Source organism: Ranitomeya variabilis, chromosome 1 (assembly GCF_051348905.1).
Source record: "Ranitomeya variabilis isolate aRanVar5 chromosome 1, aRanVar5.hap1, whole genome shotgun sequence".
Lineage (NCBI taxonomy): Eukaryota > Metazoa > Chordata > Amphibia > Anura > Dendrobatidae > Ranitomeya > Ranitomeya variabilis.
In genome coordinates, this window is record NC_135232.1 from 347,740,776 (window position 1) to 347,760,063 (window position 19,288).

The 19,288-nt window shown below is 46.0% G+C and overlaps 1 protein-coding gene across 1 annotated transcript in view; it reads right to left on the reverse strand.

The window, feature by feature from the left end:
• Positions 1–19,288, reverse strand: part of LOC143794007 (cryptic protein-like) — a 68,501-nt gene that overhangs the window by 36,807 nt on the left and 12,406 nt on the right. The window contains exon 3 of the mRNA XM_077280926.1: positions 17,977–18,153. Coding sequence (XP_077137041.1) covers positions 17,977–18,153 — 177 coding nt within the window. The remainder of the gene's footprint in view (positions 1–17,976; positions 18,154–19,288) is intronic.

Below are 19,288 nucleotides of genomic sequence, written 5' to 3' on the forward strand. Positions count from 1 at the left end.
TTGAACCACAATCACAGAAGAAATTAACAGGCTCTTTGTATCTTGTTGCCCTACTACCTGCACCATTAATCCCATTCCCTTACATCTCCTTCAGTCCCTTCCAAAGCTGTCACAACTCACCTAAATAAAATATTTAATGTCTTTTCATATGGTGTGTTTCCCTCCTCATTCAAACACGTAATCATAAATGCATTACTTGAAAAATCAGCCCTCGACCAGAACTGCAGTACTAACTATGAACCTTTCTCTAATCTCCATTTAATTTCTAAACTCTTGGAATGTTTGGTTCATGCCAAGTTGTCAATGCCATCTAATTCGCTATCACATAACTCTCTTCTTGACCCTTTACAATCTGGTTTTGCCTCCTTAAATTCTACTGAAACTGCCCTTACTAAAGTCTCTAATGATTTACTAACAGCTAAATCTAATAATGGTTACTACTCCCTGCTGATTCTCCCGGATTTCTCAGCAGCATTCCACACTATGGATCACCAGCTCCTCCTCACTATGCTCTGCACTATGAAGCTCATGGATAATGCTCTTTCTTAGTTCCTTCACTGTATTTTTTGCTGGTTCCTCTTCCTCTCCTCTTCCCCTTAATGTCGGGGTTCCTCAGGGTTCAGTCTTAGACCCCTTCCTATTTCATTTATTTACTGCCCTTATTGGACAAACTATCAGTAGATCTGGTTTTCACCCTACCCGTGACTACCATTCTGCAAATGACCTAAGACTTACATTCTCAATAATCCAAAACTACGGTTGCATCTCCAAGACTTCTCGCATGCTACACCAATTCTCTGGAATGCACTACTTACGACAATTTGATTAATTCCCAATACCTACAGTTTTAAGAGTGGCCTAAAAATACATTTCTTCAGACTGGCCTATCACCTCACTTATCTAAGTATTCCCGTTTTGCCCTTACAAAATTGTCATCCAAATCTGGTCCATCGTAGCATCTCTTCACACACCCTCCATGCCCTTAATAGCACTCTGTGTCTGTACTTTACACATACTGGCTGGTGACCAGTTCATGCAACATTATTTGAATATCTTATTTATTATATTCTGAGAAAAGGACATGGACCGCACATCCAAAAATCATAAGTCAATCTAATGCCGCACGGCAAAAATACACATAACTGAACAGTTATTATAAGTTTATGCTTAAAACATACAACTCTGCCCTTCACCTCTCCAAACAAACATACTTCAACACCCTCATCACCTCACTATCCAACAATCCTAAATGTCTGTGATGTTTCTTGACTCTTTTTCATTCCCTCCTCAATCCAAGAGTGCAGGCCCCACCCACAGATCTCAGCGCTGACAATCTGGCCAATTATTTCAAAGAAAAAATTGACCATATCAGACAGGAAATTTTCTCCCAATCCCCTCATACCATGCACTGTCCTCCCTCCCCCACTGCACCTAGCTCACTCTCTGTCTTTGAAACAGTCACTAAAGAGGAAGTGATCAGGCTCCTTGCATCGTCTTACCCAACTACTTGCACCAGTGACCCTATTCCCTCACATCTCATCCAGTCTATTTCCTCAACATCTTCTCCAGTCCATTTCCCCAGCCGATGCCACTCACCTAACAAAAATATTCAACCTCTCTCTCTCTTCCGGTGTCTTTCCCTCCTCATTTAAACACGCCAGCATACATCCATTACTTAAAAAAAATTCCTCGACCAAAACTGTGCTGTTATCTATAGACCTGTCTCTAATCTTCCCTTCATCTCTAAATTCCTGGAACGTTTGGTCCACTCCCGTCTTCATTTCTCAGATCATCTCAGATCACTTTCTTCTCACTACAATCCAATTTCCTCTCTTTATACTCTACTGAAAGTGCCCTGACTACAGTCTCTAATGATCTACTAACAGCTAAATCTAATGGTCACTACTCATTGCTGATTCTCCTGGATCTTTCAGCAGCATTTGAAACTGTGGATCACCAGCTCCTTCTCACTATGGTATGCTCCATTGGCCTCAAGGACACAGTTCTCTCCTGGTTCTCCTACTACCTCTCTGACCACTCCTTTACTGTATCTTTTGCTGGCTCCTCCTCTCCATTCCCCATTGCTGTAGGGCTTCCTCAAGAACAAGTCCTAGACCCCCTCCTCTTCTCCTTGTATACTTCGCCTACTGGACAAACAATCAGTAGAGTTGGCATCCAGTACCATCTCTATGCTGATAATGCCCAATTACATATCTCTACTCTTGACATCATGCTTGCATTATTGCAAAACATCAGTGATTGTCTTACAGCTGCCTCCAACATCATGACCTATCTGAAACTGAACCGGTCAAAAACCAAACTCCTTGTGTTTCATCCCTCCACTAACCTATCTATGCCTGACATTGCCATTTCTGTGTGTGGTTCTATCATTACTCCCCACCAACACGCCTGCTGTTTTGGGGTCATACTTGATTCAATGCTTTCATTCACCCCCCACATCGATCACTCTTTCGCTATTGTCATCTACACATCAAAAAGAATTGAGAATAGAATTCAACCTTTTCTTACTTTTGACTCTGCAAAAACTCTTACTGTAGCTCTTATTCATTCTCGTCTAGACTATTGTAACTCTCTTGCTAAACTCCCCCCTCTCCAATCTGTCTTGAATGCTGGAATATTCCTAACCAACCACTACACAGATGCCTCTACTCTTTACCAGTCATTGCACTGATTACCCATCGACTCCGTTCAATATAAACTTATCACTCTCACCCACAAAGCGCTTCATGGTTCAGCACCACCCTACATCTCCTCCATTGTCTCAGTTTACCACCCTTCCCATGCCCTCCGTACTGCTAATGACCTAAAAATAACATCCTCAATAATCTGAACCTCCCACTCCTGCATCCAAGACTTTTCACATGTTGCGCCAATTCTTTGGAATGCAAATTCGATTAATCCCCAATACCCACAGTTTTAAGTGTGCCCTAAGAATACATTTCTTCAGACTGACCTACCACCTCAACATTTTTATCTAACTATCCCTATGTTGCCCATTCAACATTTTCTTAAAAACCTTGACCCTTATACCATCTGTCCTCACACCCTTTATGCATTTAATAGCCTTCTGGGTTTGTACTTTTACACATACTGATTGGTTACTGATTCATGCAGCATTACATGAACACCCGATTGCTTACATTATGGCTGGTCAAAACAATGAAAGCAATTGTTACCATTAACCTTTCCTGTCTCCCCTATTTCCTCATAAACTGTAAGATTTTGAGCAGGGCCATCATTGCTCTTGGTATCTGTTGCTTATTATTATTATTATTATTCTGTAATGTCTTTTATTCTCTGTGCAAGTAGAGCGCCCCCACACCACCGCAGGGCCGAGGGGATACCCGGAGCCGGGCCTCTAATTCTCAGTCTCGGGGTTGTCACGGTGGCTAGACCCGGTCCGTGGCCCTGTCTGTCAGTGGGGGACGTCCGGTGCAATAAGCGGTGTTGTAACGGTACAGGTCGCGGTAAATAACGAAGACACCAGGTTGCAGTCTCTTTACCTCTTTACTGAAGATGTTGGAGACCTCAGTCCAGAGCGCTGTTAACTGGGTTTTCAGAGACCGGCCGGTCCAAAGGCACATCAGGAGTTCTCTTTACAGGTGGGAATCAGTGCCTTCCTTCTAGCGCTGTGTGTTGTAGTTCTTCCCTGCTGAGCTCTCGGGATAGTCCTCACAACTGTTTCTTTCTGTCTCTACTGTTCTTTCTCCGTCCTCCAGGTGATATGGTAGGACGCACCCGTATGACGGGGTAGGCCTGGAGTTCTTCCGGGACCCTAGAGTCGCCCCTCTCCCACAGCTGCCTCCGTTGTCTGCTTAGGTGTTAAGTGAGACAGCCAACCTGTAATTAGCTGTCCTGCCGTGGTTTGCAATGTACTTAAAGTCTCTTACTTGCTCGGCGTTCCGGCCACCGACTGTTTGCGCCTCAGAAGGATGTTGCCTCGGTCTAACAGCAAGACCCCTTCTGGTATTCCTCCTTTTCTGTATTCCCGTTGGTTACTGGTTAGTTCTGCTCTGAGGAGTCTGCCAGGATCCCATCCCTGACAGGTCCTCTCACTAGCTCTTCCCAGCTACTTCTCCCTGTCTTCCTGTCCAACCCCCAGTTTTACCAGTGTTGTGAGGAGTGGCCTACTAGATAGGACCACCCCCCCTGGTGGCCGGAGTGTGAAGTGTGGTGTGAGTGTACCTGGTCAGAGAAACTCCTTTAGTGCAATCAGACGTACCACAGCTCCCCATAGTGGCGGAGCCACAGTACTGCAACAACCAGGACTCTGGGGTGCTGCACTCCCCCCCGGTTAAATCCAGTACTCCGGGACTGGGAAAACAAGAACAATAATACATGTTAACAGGAAACACACAAACTTTTGAAATAGCATAACAATTGAACATAACAAGGCTTCCCTTTACGGGAGGTGAGGATTCTTGAACGTTGCAAAAGTTAGGTCATGCACAGTTTATGACTCTCAGTTCAGTGATTGAAACAGCGGGGACCCCGGGTAAACAAAGGGGCCCCCCTTTTTGAAAGTTTTTGAGCAATTCACCGTCCATTACTCTATTGTCCATTTAAAAACCTGTAACAAAAAGATATATATACAACATTTTCAATTAAATAGCAGCCCTTATTAATACCTCCAAAGTTTGTAGCGGAGGGGAGTTTGATTTTGAGTGCTGCGTGTGGACCTTCGCAGCGCAGGGGTTGCTATTGGCCTAACAGGGCCCGCTATGCTTGCTACCGCTGGTGTAGTGCGCTGTCTTCTAACTACACTTCTAGTGAGTCTGGGTAGCACTGGCAGGTTGGGGCTCTCAGAGCTGCTGCTATCAACAGTGGGTACGGCAGGCTCACTGATAGCAGAGGGAGGATTTGCCGGTTCAACGGTTGGCATGGCTTCTTCAGGCAAGGCTTGTTGAGGTTGCGGGGCCGGATGATCTGGTACCACCGTTGTTTCTGGTGGGTCCGGCTGTGGAAACGTTAGAACAGGTACCGCGATGGCCTGATTTATCTGAGTCCAGGACTGGGGAAAGTCACCAAGGACAGTATGGAACATCTTCTCCTTTTCTACCGGCGGGGAGATTTCTGGGGCCGTGCCCCTCTCTTTCAACTTATCGGGGCAGACCTTAAGGTGATCCCTGGATACCGCTGTCGAGGTCTCCCCTCTGTCCTTGCTGATGAGACAGACCTTAGTGTTGTCGAAGTCGGATGGCAAGATGGTATACGGTTCCGCTTCCCATTGGTCATCAAGCTTGTGTAACCTCCTCTTTCGTTTAAGCACTTGCTCACCAGGTGACAGGGGAATCGCAGGAGCGTGTTGATTGTAGTCCCTTTCTTGTTTCTGCCTAGCCTGGGCGAGACTTCTCTCCACACACTCCTGTACTTCGCGGTATCTTCGCTGCCTTTCTGTATCCCAATCTGCCTCCGGCGAGGTATCTTCGGGTACTAGGACCCCCATGTCCAGATCAACGGGTAACCGACTAGACCTTCCTCGCATCAGGTACGCTGGAGTACAGTTGGTGGAACTTACTGGGATGTGGTTGTACATATCCACCAAGTCAGGCAACTTTGTCGGCCACAGGTTCCGTTCCTCCACAGGCAAGGTCTTCAATAAATCGATTACTACCTGGTTCATCTTCTCGCACATCCCGTTGGTTTGGGGGTGGTACGGTGTAGTTCTGATCTTCTTACACCCGTACAACTGGCAGAATTCTTGAAACACTTCCGCTTCGAATGCAGGCCCCTGATCGGTCAGTACTTTCTCTGGGTAGCCATGGGGTCTACAAAAGTGCTGCTGGAAGGCCCTGGCGGCAGTCCTAGCTGTTAGATCCTTGACAGGCACAACCACCAAAAACCTGGAGTAGTGGTCCACGATGGTAAGGGCGTAGATATAGCCCGACCGGCTAGGCGTCAGCTTCACATGATCCAGCGTGACCAGTTCGAGCGGCCGTTTGGTGATGATAGGCCGCAGGGGAGCCCGTTGACTGTCACGGTCCTTCCTTCGCAGACTACACGGACCACACTCTCGACACCACTTCTCAATGGTTCTCTTCATGCCAATCCAATAGAACCTCCCTCGGAGCAGCTTCTCTAGCTTCCTCCATCCGAAGTGTCCGGCTCCATCATGGTAGGCTCCCAGAACCATGGGCGCATCTCGCCTTGGCACCACTATCTGCCACACCAATTCATGAGTACGTGGGTCGATGCTCCTCCTGCACAACTTGCCATCATGGATAAACAGTTTGCTTCTCCCCTTCCACAGCTGTTGAGTTTCTTGTGGATCATCTGGGCCAGGGTGCAACCCAGCCTGCGTCAAGAGTTCCTTCACCTGACGGACCGCGGGGTCACTATCCTGGGTTTCTGCCCATCCGTGGTGGGGCAGGGGATTCAGCGTGGCATCCGGTTGGTTCTTGTGCCTGTTCTTCACATGGTGAGAGTTCTGAGTGGCTTTGGGGCGATGGAAGGCAGGCAGCTCCACCTCTTCAAGTGCCTCCGGGTCTTCTCCCACTTCTGGTAGATTGGGCATTCGGGACAGAGCATCGGCATTGGCATTCTGGTGTCCTGCCCGATATTTGATGGTGAAATCATAGTTGGACAGCCGGGCCATCCACCGCTGTTCCAAAGCCCCGAGTTTGGCAGTATCCAGATGCGTTAGCGGATTGTTGTCCGTGAAGACGGTGAATTTCGCAGAGGCCAGGTAATGCTTAAATCTCTCTGTCACTGCCCAGACAAGGGCAAGGAATTCCAGTTTGAAGGAACTGTAGTTGTCAGGGTTCCTTTCCGTGGGACGGAGTTTCCTGCTGGTGTAAGCGATCACCCTTTCTTTGCCGTTCTGAACCTGGGACAGCACGGCTCCTAATTCCACATTACTGGCATCTGTGTACAGCACAAACGGTTGATCGTATTCGGGGTAAGCCAGTATCTCTTCTCCCGTCAGTGCCGACTTCAAACAGGTGAAGGATTCCTCCAGCTCTTCGTTCCAATCAAAGGGGGTTTTCCTCCCCTTGGTCTTCTTTGGTTGGCCCACCAGCAGATTTTGCAAGGGTGCGGCCTTCTTGGTGAAATCCTTAATGAATCTCCGATAGTAACCTACCAACCCGAGGAACTGCCGGACTTCGTGGAGGTCACTGGGCTTTGGCCAGTCCTTGATCACTGTGACCTTGTCGGAGTCTGGGGCCACTCCTTCAGCGCTCACCACATGGCCCAGGTACTGCACTTTAGGTTTCAGCAGATGACACTTGGACGGTTTCACTTTTAGGCCGAAGTTGGACAAGGCTTCGAACACCTCGGCCAGGTGCTTCAGATGGTCTTCGTAGGTTTTAGAGAAGACTATGACGTCATCCAGATATAGCAGTACGGTTTCAAAGTTCAGGTGTCCCAGGCAGCTCTCCATCATTCTCTGGAACGTTCCGGGAGCATTGCACAATCCGAAGGGCATGTAGTTGAACTCACAGAGGCCCATTGGCGTCGTGAAGGCCGTCTTCTCTTTGTCCGCCTCCGCCACAGGAACCTGCCAGTACCCACTGGTGAGATCTAGGGTAGAGAAGTAGTTAGCAGATTTTAAAGCAGCCAGAGATTCCTCTATCCTGGGCAGTGGGTATGCGTCCTTATGTGTAATGCGATTCAACTGCTTATAATCAACACACATCCTCATTGTACCATCTTTCTTTTTAACGAGGACTAACGGAGCTGCCCAGGGGCTACAGCTGTCTCTCACCGCCCCAGCCTCCTTCATTTCCCGCAACATGTCCTTGGCACACTGGTAATGAGCTGGGGGTACAGGGCGATATCTCTCTTTTATGGGTCGGTGATCTCCCGTGGGGATGTGATGTTGGATCCCTTTCACCTGCCCAAAATCTGAGGGGTGTTTGCTGAATACCTGCTCGTACTCGTGTACTACCCTGTAAGCCCCCTGTATTTGATGAGATGGGGTAGAGTCAGTGCCCACATGCAATTCCCGACACCAGTCTTTCGAGTGCTCTGCAGAACCTTTGTTCTCCGCCACGTTTGACGGGACCAAGGGTCCAGGTGTCTGTATTACACTATTATTGACAGTGAACAGTTTGGCGAGCGTGGTATACTTGGTTAGGTGGACCTCTTCCTCCCCACAATTAAGGACACGTACGGGCACTCTCCCCTGTCGGACGTCGACCACCCCCCGGGCTGTCAGAACAGTAGGCCTTTTGTCTGAATATACAGGTTCTACCAAGGCCTGGTAGTCCCTACCCCTGAGGCCTATGGCTGCTCGACACCATATTAACATTTCACTCTTGGGAGGTATCGCGATGGGGTTTGAATCACTTACAGTGACACGACCAATCTCACCACCAGTCAGCTCTACCTGCTGTCTCTGCATCAGAGCTCTGATTTCCTTCTGCAGGGCACGTTGCTCACTGTGGCCAGCGTTTTCTGCCACCTGTTGCAACAAAACAATCACTTCTGCAAGACAATTTTCTATAACATTAGTACCAAGAGTCATCATGGGATTACATTCTCGACGATCAATATCTACAATCACAATCCCTTGGGCTTTCAATTCCACCCGCCCCACTTTGATGGTGACCTCCTTATACCCCACTTGTGGCAACGGCTGACCATTACTGGCGATTATGGTGAAATCATCGTCAGGGCCACGAGTAATATCAGCGTCCTCCCAATACCGTTTGTAGAGCACGTAAGGTATAGTCGTCACCTGAGAACCGGTGTCCAGCAAAGCATTCAAGGGGATTCCATCAATCACTACAGGGAGAACTGGTCGTCCTCCAATATACTTGGTTCTCCAATGCTGCGGGCCTGACCGTCCTACTCCTGGGGGTTGGCCCTTTGCCCCAGGGGTTGCTCGTTTAAAGGACAGTACCTTGCAAGATGGCCCACCTGGTGACAGCGGCGGCAGATGGGTCGTCCATCCTGGTGGAAGCGGTCGTCGGGCCGGCTCCTGGTCGGCGGAGTCCTCCTCTGTCGCATCCAAGGGACATCCTCCGGGCTGGAAGCCAACTGGATCTTCTCTTTGGGGGCCTCCTGTAGGGACTGCACCGTCCGGGCCAGGGCAGCAACGCTCTTGGTTAGCTCTTGCATCTGGAGACGAAGTCCTGCAGGGGAGTCGTCCTCGAAGCTCTGGGCGTCGGCCTCCGCGGCAACTGGGGTATCCGATGCCACCTCCTGGTGGTATGTGAGAGCGGGGCGCCTGGGTGGTACTGCGCGGCTGGGCTGTCGCTCCTGCAATGCCTGGATAGCTTTATCTTTAAACTGCGCAAAAGTCAAGTCTGGATTTTGCATGGCCAGGAAGTGCAATTGGCCCCGCTGGTGACTGCACAGGAGCCCCTAAATGAACCGCTCCTTCAGGATTTTATCTTCATCCTGCATGCTGCCGGGGTCACTCTGCTTAATGGCCCGCATCGCCTCCTGGAGATTAAGAGCATAGTCCCGCAAGCTCTCCTGTGACCTTTGTTTGCATCCATAAAAAGTCAGTTTAATTTCTGTAGCAGTGCGAGTATCAAAGGTGGCTTTAAGCTTGGCAAAAATCTGTTGTGCAGTTCCTTTATCCTCAGCGGGCCAGGATTTCACTTCTCTCAGAGCCGCCCCAAAGAGTTGGCCGGTTATCATATGGACCTTCTGGGGCTCGGTTAGGGGATAGAACTCGAGCAGGCTGCAGAGTCCTTCTTTAAAGTCAGTGAACGTATGCGCCTCCCCAGAGTATCGTGGGAGCCAGGCCGCTCCGGGCAGGTAGGGCATGGAGAAGGGCATTATGGCTTTTGCATTAGCGGCAGTGTCCGACTGGCTGATGGGAGCAGCGGGTTCTGCGGCAGCCGGTGGTGGTATTAGGGCCGCGGCTTCGCCCGCTGCGGGGACCGGAGCTGCCCCTGCGTCCGCGGCTGCGACCGCCACCTCCTCTCCTCCCGACTCGGACATGGCCGTCCCTTCCTCCCACTAACCTGCTGGAGGTCGGAGTTCCTCTTCCGGGATGGGCGCCTCACCGCGCTTTCCGTTCCGCGCTTCGTTTGGCCGATCCCGCCCACGTAGCTAAGGCTCCTCCCTCCGCGCGCGGCAATGGCGAATTTTGGCGGCAAATGGCACAGCACAGTCTTTTCAATAAAGTACAGTCCAAGCACAATAAATCACAGTTCCAAGGCACACATGACCTGATTTTTCAGGCTTAAGTAGATCCTGTTCGTGACGCCAAGTTAGAGCGCCCCCACACCACCGCAGGGCCGAGGGGATACCCGGAGCCGGGCCTCTAATTCTCAGTCTCGGGGTTGTCACGGTGGCTAGACCCGGTCCGTGGCCCTGTCTGTCAGTGGGGGACGTCCGGTGCAATAAGCGGTGTTGTAACGGTACAGGTCGCGGTAAATAACGAAGACACCAGGTTGCAGTCTCTTTACCTCTTTACTGAAGATGTTGGAGACCTCAGTCCAGAGCGCTGTTAACTGGGTTTTCAGAGACCGGCCGGTCCAAAGGCACATCAGGAGTTCTCTTTACAGGTGGGAATCAGTGCCTTCCTTCTAGCGCTGTGTGTTGTAGTTCTTCCCTGCTGAGCTCTCGGGATAGTCCTCACAACTGTTTCTTTCTGTCTCTACTGTTCTTTCTCCGTCCTCCAGGTGATATGGTAGGACGCACCCGTATGACGGGGTAGGCCTGGAGTTCTTCCGGGACCCTAGAGTCGCCCCTCTCCCACAGCTGCCTCCGTTGTCTGCTTAGGTGTTAAGTGAGACAGCCAACCTGTAATTAGCTGTCCTGCCGTGGTTTGCAATGTACTTAAAGTCTCTTACTTGCTCGGCGTTCCGGCCACCGACTGTTTGCGCCTCAGAAGGATGTTGCCTCGGTCTAACAGCAAGACCCCTTCTGGTATTCCTCCTTTTCTGTATTCCCGTTGGTTACTGGTTAGTTCTGCTCTGAGGAGTCTGCCAGGATCCCATCCCTGACAGGTCCTCTCACTAGCTCTTCCCAGCTACTTCTCCCTGTCTTCCTGTCCAACCCCCAGTTTTACCAGTGTTGTGAGGAGTGGCCTACTAGATAGGACCACCCCCCCTGGTGGCCGGAGTGTGAAGTGTGGTGTGAGTGTACCTGGTCAGAGAAACTCCTTTAGTGCAATCAGACGTACCACAGCTCCCCATAGTGGCGGAGCCACAGTACTGCAACAACCAGGACTCTGGGGTGCTGCACAAGTTCTCTCTAAAATGTAAAGTGCTGCAGGATAGGTTGGCACTATAGAAATAAAATTATTATTATTATAGGAGGTTCTTAGTTTAACATTCTAATCAGACTGTATGAAGCCCACTGCAACGTCATGGCGAACCTTTCAGTCCTAACTTTTTATAGCCTTAAAGGAGGGGTGCAACGTATGATCTTTGGAAGTGCAGTCCATGTCCTTTTTCAGCCTATTTATTATATGATGACTGGACCACACAATACAAGCACTTTTTATCATTTACGTTTCATGTCTCCCCCTATTGCATGATAGATTGTAAGCTTGCAAGCAGGGCCCTCACTCATTTTAGTACCTGAGTTATGTGTCATTCTCTAATGTCTTTACTCTCTGTACTTGTCCCCTCTGTAGTGTAAAGTGCTGCGGAATATGTTGGCGCTTTATAAATAAAAATTATTGATATTATAATTAAGGCTAAAATATCTTCTATGCTGAATAGTCCTGATGTTTGCTCAGTGATAAGATACTTGCTAACATTAGCAAACATTTCCTGGCCCAAAAATCTAAATTTCACAGCAGAACAGGTATGCTGAGGAATTAAAAATCTGCATTAGATCTGTGGTAAAATTCTCCTAATTCTGGATGGGTTATTAAACCCACTCTGAACTCCCACGACGAATCTGCACACTGATGTTATTTTTATCAGTGTTTTTCATCCAACTTTCATCAGTGCTTAATGAGTGTGTCAGTTTTTACCATCAGTGATTCATATGTGATTTTCAAGAATAAAGAATTAAACCCTTAATGACAGCAAATACGTCTTTTTACTGACCTTTCTGCAGCTTTCGACACTGTTGACCACAATCTCCTACTTTATAGGCTCCTGTCACTAGGCATTAAGGACACTGCTCTCTCCTGGTTCTCTTCTGACCTTTCTGATCGCTTCTTCAGTGTTTTGTTTGCTGGCCCCACTTCCTCTCCTCTTCCTCTCACTGTCGGGGTACCTCAGGACTCAGTCTTTGGCCCCCTTCTCTTCTCTCTCTACATGGCCCCAATTGGACAGACCATCAGCAGATTTGGCTTTCAGTACCATCTTTATGCTGATGACATACAACAATACACGTCATCCCCTGACCTTACCCCGCTGTACTACAGAATGCCAGTGACTGTCTGTCCGCAATCTCCAACATCATGTCCGCTCTCTATCTGAAACTCAACCTCTCCAAAACTGAACTTCTTCTGCTCCCGCCATCTACTAACCTCCCTAAATCTGACATTTCCCTTTCCGTGGGTGGCACCATAATAACACCCCGGCAGCAGGCGTGCTGTCTGGGTGTTATGTTTGACTCTGATCTCTCCTTCACATCCCATATACAATCTCTTGCCCGCTCTTGCCGCTTGCACCTAAAGAACATCTCTAGAATCTGCCCTTTTATCACCATGGAAACAACAAAAACCCTCACTGTCACCCTGATCCACTCCCACCTGGACTACTGCAATGCTCTATTAATTGACCTCCCCCTTACTCAATTTTCCCCTCTCCAGTCCATCCTTACTGCAGCAGCCAGGGTTGTCCATTTAACTAATCGGTATTCAGACGTGTCCACTCTTCGCCAGTCATTACACTGGCTGCCCATTCATTACAGAATACAATTCAAAGTACTTGTTCTCACCCACAAAGCTCTCCACAGTGCAGCACCCTCATACATCTCCTCCCTCATTTCAGTCTATCGGCCTAACTGACCTCTGCGCTCTGCACACGACTTTTGACTAACCTCTGCACTAATCCGTACCTCCCACTCCCGACTCCAAGACTTCTCCCGTGCTGCGCCAATCCTCTGGAGTGCTCTACCCCAAAATATTAGGACCTTCCACAATTTGCATAGTTTTAGGCGCTCCCTCAAAACACATTTGTTCAGAGCGGCCTACCACATTCCCTAATCAAAGTCATTGTATGTTTGTGTGTGTGTAGCCCATTCACTACTTCCATCTATCCCCCATTCCCTGAAGATGGCTGGACCATCATTGTAAATACACCATTGTAAATACTCACCTGTACTTTGTATCTCCCCCACCTCATTGTAGATTGTAAGCTCTCATGAGCAGGGTCGTCTTATTTTGCTTTAATTATTGTATTGTTAACGTTGTTACTTATGACTGTTGTGTTTGAAGCTGTTAAACTGTAAAGCGTTGCGGAATATGTTGGTGATATATAAATAAAGATTATTATTATAATTATTATTTACTGACCTGAGTTATAAGAGAATATCATCCCCATACAGGTGACAATCCAGCAGCTGTCAACTGTACACTATAGCTGACAACTTGCTGCATCAGCCACAATCAGTATTGGCACCGCCCATATCTGTTTAACCCCTTAGTTGCTGCTGTCAAAAGTGACTATATCATATGTGGGGGCTTCCGCTTTAATCTAATTGACACACCAAGATCATGATTGTGTGGTCCTGATGTTTGCCATAACAGTTCATGGCCAAATAGCGGCCTTAGGCTATGTTCACACGTTGCGGTTTTGACGCTCCGGATCCGCAGCAGTTTTCCATGCGGTGTACAGTACAATGTTACCGTATGGAAAACAAAAAACGCAGTGCACATGCTGTGGAAAATTCCGCGCGGAAACGCTGCAGAAAAAAAGAAGTAGCATGTCACTTCTTTCTGCGGATTCCGCAGCGGTTTTCAACCTGCACCAATAGGATAGTGCAGTTGAAAACCCGCAGAGGAATCCGCAGAAGAAACCGCGTGAAAATCCACAGTGAAAACCGCAGTGGTTTTGCACTGCGGATTTTCCAAATCCGCTGCGGAAAAATCCGCAGCAGAATCCGCAACGTGTGCACATACCCTTAGAGTCTCCCGGCTATAGCAGCCAGTTCAGAAGTTAGTGACTTTTATGTGGTAAACAAACACTTTTTCATTCCTGCTATAACACTCTGCATTAATTCCTGAAAATCACCTGAAGGGTTAATATACTATCTGACAGAAGTTTTCAATATGTCAGGGGGTGCCGTTTTTAAAATGGTATCACATTTGGGGTTTTTCCAATATATGGGACCCCCAAAGTCACTTTAAACCTGGATAGGTCCCTCAAAAAAATAAATGTTGTAAATTTCCTTGAAAAAATGAAAAATTACTGCTACATTTTGAAAATAAATTAGCATTTTAAAAATTGTGCTGATGTAAGGTACACATGTGGAAAATGTTATTTATTCATGTTTTCTGTGATATGACTATGTGGATTAAAGGGATTATCATTCAAAGTTTGAAAATTGCAATTTTTTTACATTTTTGTCAAGTTTCTGATATATTTTTTTATAAATAAACACAAAACATATCGACCTAAATTTAAAATTATCATAAATTATAATGTGCCGCGGAAAAAGAGTCTGAAAATCACTGGGATTTGTTGAAGCGTTCCAGAGTTATTACCACCTAAAGTGACACTGGTCAGAATTTAAAAAATTGGCCCTGTCACTAAGGAGTTAAACAGATTAATGCATAGGAGAAGCTATGTAATTTATCACGGAAAGCACACTGATTGCACACGGATGCCAGTATGTATTGTAACTGATTTTTCACCGACCCACGTTTAAGAAAAAAATACATCTGAATGAGGTCTAAATGTATTCCAGCCATATACAGACTGTTGCGTGAAACAGGGAGAAAAAAGGACATAGCACTCAGCAGGCACCAGTGTTCAGACTGTTACACATAAAATTTGACATTTCTTTTTAATATGTTAGTAGCTAATTAAAATTACAGTGACCTTTTAGACTGGAGTCATACTAAATGTCTAAAAAAATAAAATTACAAAAATGTAAAAAAATCGTTCCGAATCTCACTACCGAGAGTCGTGTTCTCCGCATGGTTATCCGTGAATAATGCGTTTTCAATGTGATGATGCATAATATACCTCATTTTACAAACTACACTCCCCAATCAATTCATCTAGGGGTGCAGGAATCATATTGAGTGCGCCAATACCCTATATGTAAATGGGAAACACTTTTCATGCACAGTTCAAAGCTCAGAAGAGTGTGCCATACTATAGTGCAGATTTTACTGGACTGGCTTGCGGGGGAGCCCCTGAGGTGCCAGAACTGCAGAACTCCTCATAAATGACTATATTTTATAAAATACATATCTTGATGAATTAATCTATCATATTGACACCACTGGTGTGTCACAGAATTTTATACCATTGGGCAGTGAAGAAAAAATAATTACATTTTCACCACAAAAAAATAGTTTTAGCTCCAGATTTTACATTTTCACAAGGAGAAATGGGTAAAAATGGCACCAAATTTCTCACAATTTCTGGTAAATGTAGAAACACCTCATATGTGGCTGCACAGTACTGCATAGTCACACAGAGAGACTCGGGAGGGACGAAGCGCTATTTGCCTCCAGGAGTGTAGACTTTCCGAGAATAGTTTGCGGACTCCAAATACAGAGCCGCTAAGTGCTAGAAGAGCAGAGTCTCCTCTCAAGTGACCCCATTTTGGAAATTATAACCCTTTGGAAAATTATCTACAGGTGTAGACACGATTTTAACTCCATGGATGTTTTCCTGAAACAAGCAGCAGTGGATGTTACTGACTAAATTGCAAACTGCTATTGTAGTGACATACATTGCAGTGACCAGTACGCTGTAGTGACCAGTATGTTGTAGTGACTAGTACATTGTGGTGCCCAGCTCATACTTCTGGAGACACGCACCGGTAAATTAGGTGGCATGTCATCGCTACAGAAATGCCAAACATGTGGACACTAAATTTGGTTTATGCACACTATGGGGCTCAGAAGGGATGGGGGCATTTGGATTTGTGAGCACAGAATTTGCTGGATTCCTTTTGGGGTGCAAGGAGCCATAGCGCTTTTCCAGAACCTTTGTGCTACCAGTAATGTGGAAGCCCACTATATTTCCATTGACAGGTGACGGACTTGCTCTTTTTGTGGATTGAGTCGAAGCTTTTATTGGGAACATTTTACATAACTTTTGAGATCACATTTATCCTGCGCTCTACACGGAGCACTTACTTTGGGGTTTCCAATCTAAATCACCATGTGACGTGATTCAGATTAAACCTCTGAGAGATCCACTCACTATAATGAGGCAGTAGAGTTACTCTGGACTCCGTCTGGCCTATATTCAGAGGTTTCCCTCTTTTCAGAAGTACACAAAACTGTGGCTGACCACGTTTTTATGCACACCTAAAAAACGTCCCCCGCTTTTATGCTGCTTCTTGTGGCAAAATTGATTATGCAGTTTTATTCTTCAGGTCAGTATGATTACAGCTATACCACATTTATATTTTTTTATGTTTTGGCGCTTTAACACAGTAAAAACTATTTTATAGAAAAAAAATATTTTTGCATCACTTTATTTTGAGAGCTATAACTTTTATTTTTCAACTGATGGAACTGTATTGTTTTTTTGCAGGACAAGATGACACTTTCAGAGATACCTTTTGCATTTACATTTGTCTTTTTGGTTCTGTGTTATTCCACTTTTTATTCGGTGACATAATGAAAAAGCATAGCTTTTCCCCCGTTTTTCTTTACTGTGTTCACTGAAGGAGTTAACTTGTGGGACAGTTTTATGGGGCTGGTCATCACGGATGCAGCGATACCAAATGTGTACTTTTTTTCTTGTTTTGCGACGATACCAAATGTGTACTTTTTTATCGGAATTTTATGTAGAAATTTATTAGTACAATATATATTTTTAATTTTCTGGGTTTTTTAAATATTTTTTTTACATTTTTACTTTCTTAAACTTTGTCCCACTGTGGGACTTTCACTTTCACCGTCCTGATGACAATTATTGCAATGCACGAGCATTGCAATGGATTATAACTGTCAGTGCTGCACTGACACAAGCCTCTTAGACCATGTCCTGCGCATGGTTTGAGGGGCTTATAGTAGCCTGGTGACCCGGATGTCATCATGATGACATCGGGCCACCATTGCAACAATCAGGCCCCGCGATGATACCATGGGGTGCCGATCGGAGTACAGAGGGGGTGGCCTCCCTCGGCACACCTGCTAAATGCTGCGATTGCGGTATTTAGGGGGATAAAGTGCTGGTAGCGGTGCGGACACTGCTCCTGCAGTGAATGCTAGGTGTAAGCTGTCGGAATCAGCTGACACCTGGCAGCAATCGCGTGCGCACAGCCTCTGCTTGCAAAATCATATGGCTAAGGTAAGTGCTAGCCAAGGTTGGAAAGGGGTAAAAAAACGGACTAGCTGAATCCATATAAACTCTATGTAGAAACAAGAAGTCTATTTTCAAGGCACAAGTAATGAGTCAATGCGAAAGTCTATGGAAGAGGGCAGGGGTGGATTAGCTCGGTGAGAAGTTGAAGAGGGGGATGATAAATGCAGGGACAAGAGAACAATTAGCTGGGTAAAAAGGCAAAATGAGCAATGGTAAATACACAGTGCTATTTAATATGATGATTGCATTATATTACGGGGATAAAAACTTCGATGGGAGGAGGAGTGCTTCTCTAAGTTTGCCATGGCCTGCTCTGAAAACATGCTTTAGGTCATTTAACTTCCTTCAAAATTGGTGTAGAGTTTGTTTCAATTAAATACAGGGGGTCAATGTGATCTGATTACTATGATTGAATAAGAAAATCTGAAGGCATAAATTCACTAATTTAACAAGGTAAGAAGCACATGATTCATATTTTTCGTAGGATTTTGATTGTGGGCATCTGAACTGTTCGAACAAAACCACAATCACAATATTTACCAAGAATCAATACCACTTAAGGAAAAGTCCAAAATATTGGTGGGATACTCACTGTCAGTAAGGCCAACGAAAGGTATAAGTGCATCTGTATTTTGTGGCTTTCTTACTCCAGTGCTCCCATTGCTTTCTATTAATGTATCCAAGGACATGGTATCATTCCGTTGCTGAGCCTTCAATGTTGCATCTAAGCTGACTCTTCTAAGGGCTTCAGATTGTTCTTCTGTACTGACTAAAAAGAGCAAACAAGAAAATATTATTATAGGCAAGGGTTAAAACAACTTTTACGGTACATGTAAAGAATTGGTGGTGGTGGACACTTTTGGTGCAATGTTGCAGCAATCAAAGTGAACACATGGCTCAAGCACTAGAAATACATGAATAATGCACATATGTCTAGGTAAATATCAGTGATATAAGCAGATAAGTCTGCTACTAATAAAAAATATATGGTGGCATATTCTAGTAAGTCCCATATATACATTAGAATATCAATAGGGATGAGCGAATAGCTTCGGATAACTCCTTATCCGAATACCTATAGCGCTTACCGAATAGCTGCATCGGTAACCCATGTTACCCATCTGGAGCGCTCCCGATAATCAGCTGTTCAGCGCCACAGCTGCATGTGTCTCGGCTGCGTGACAGTCACAACACATGCATGGTGAGCCAAACACACAATAAGTTCGGTAAGCGCTATGGCTATTCGGATAAGGAGTTATCAGAAGCTATTCGCTCATCCCTAATTATCATGAAAGAGTTAGTTTATTTCCGTTCTTCAATACAAAAAGTGAAATTCATATATTATGTAGTCATTACAAACAAAGTGATCTATTTCAAGTGTTTATTTCTCTTAATGTTGATTATGGCTTACAGCAAATGAAAACCCAAAAGTCATTATCTCAGTAAATTAGAATACTTTATAACACCAGCTTGAAAAACGATTTTAAAATCCGAAATGTTGGCCTACTGAAATGTATGTTCAGTAAATGCACTCAATACTTGGTCGGGGCTTCTTTTGCATCAATTACTGCATCAAAGCGGTGTGGCATCGAGGCAATCAGCCCGTGGCACTGCTGAGGTATTATGGAAGCCCAGGTTGCTTTGATAGCAGTCTTCAGCTCATCTCTATTGTTGGGTCTAGTGTCTCATCTTCCTCTTGACAATACCCCACAGATTCTCTATGGGGTTAAGGTCAGATGAGTTTGCTGGCCAATCAAGCACAGTGACACTGTTGTTTTTAAACCAGGTATTGGTACTTTTAGCAATGTGGACAGGTGCCAAGTCCTGATGGAGAATTACATTTCCATCTCAAAAAAGCTTGTCAGCAGAGGTAAGCATGAAATGCTCTTAAATTTCCTGGTAAA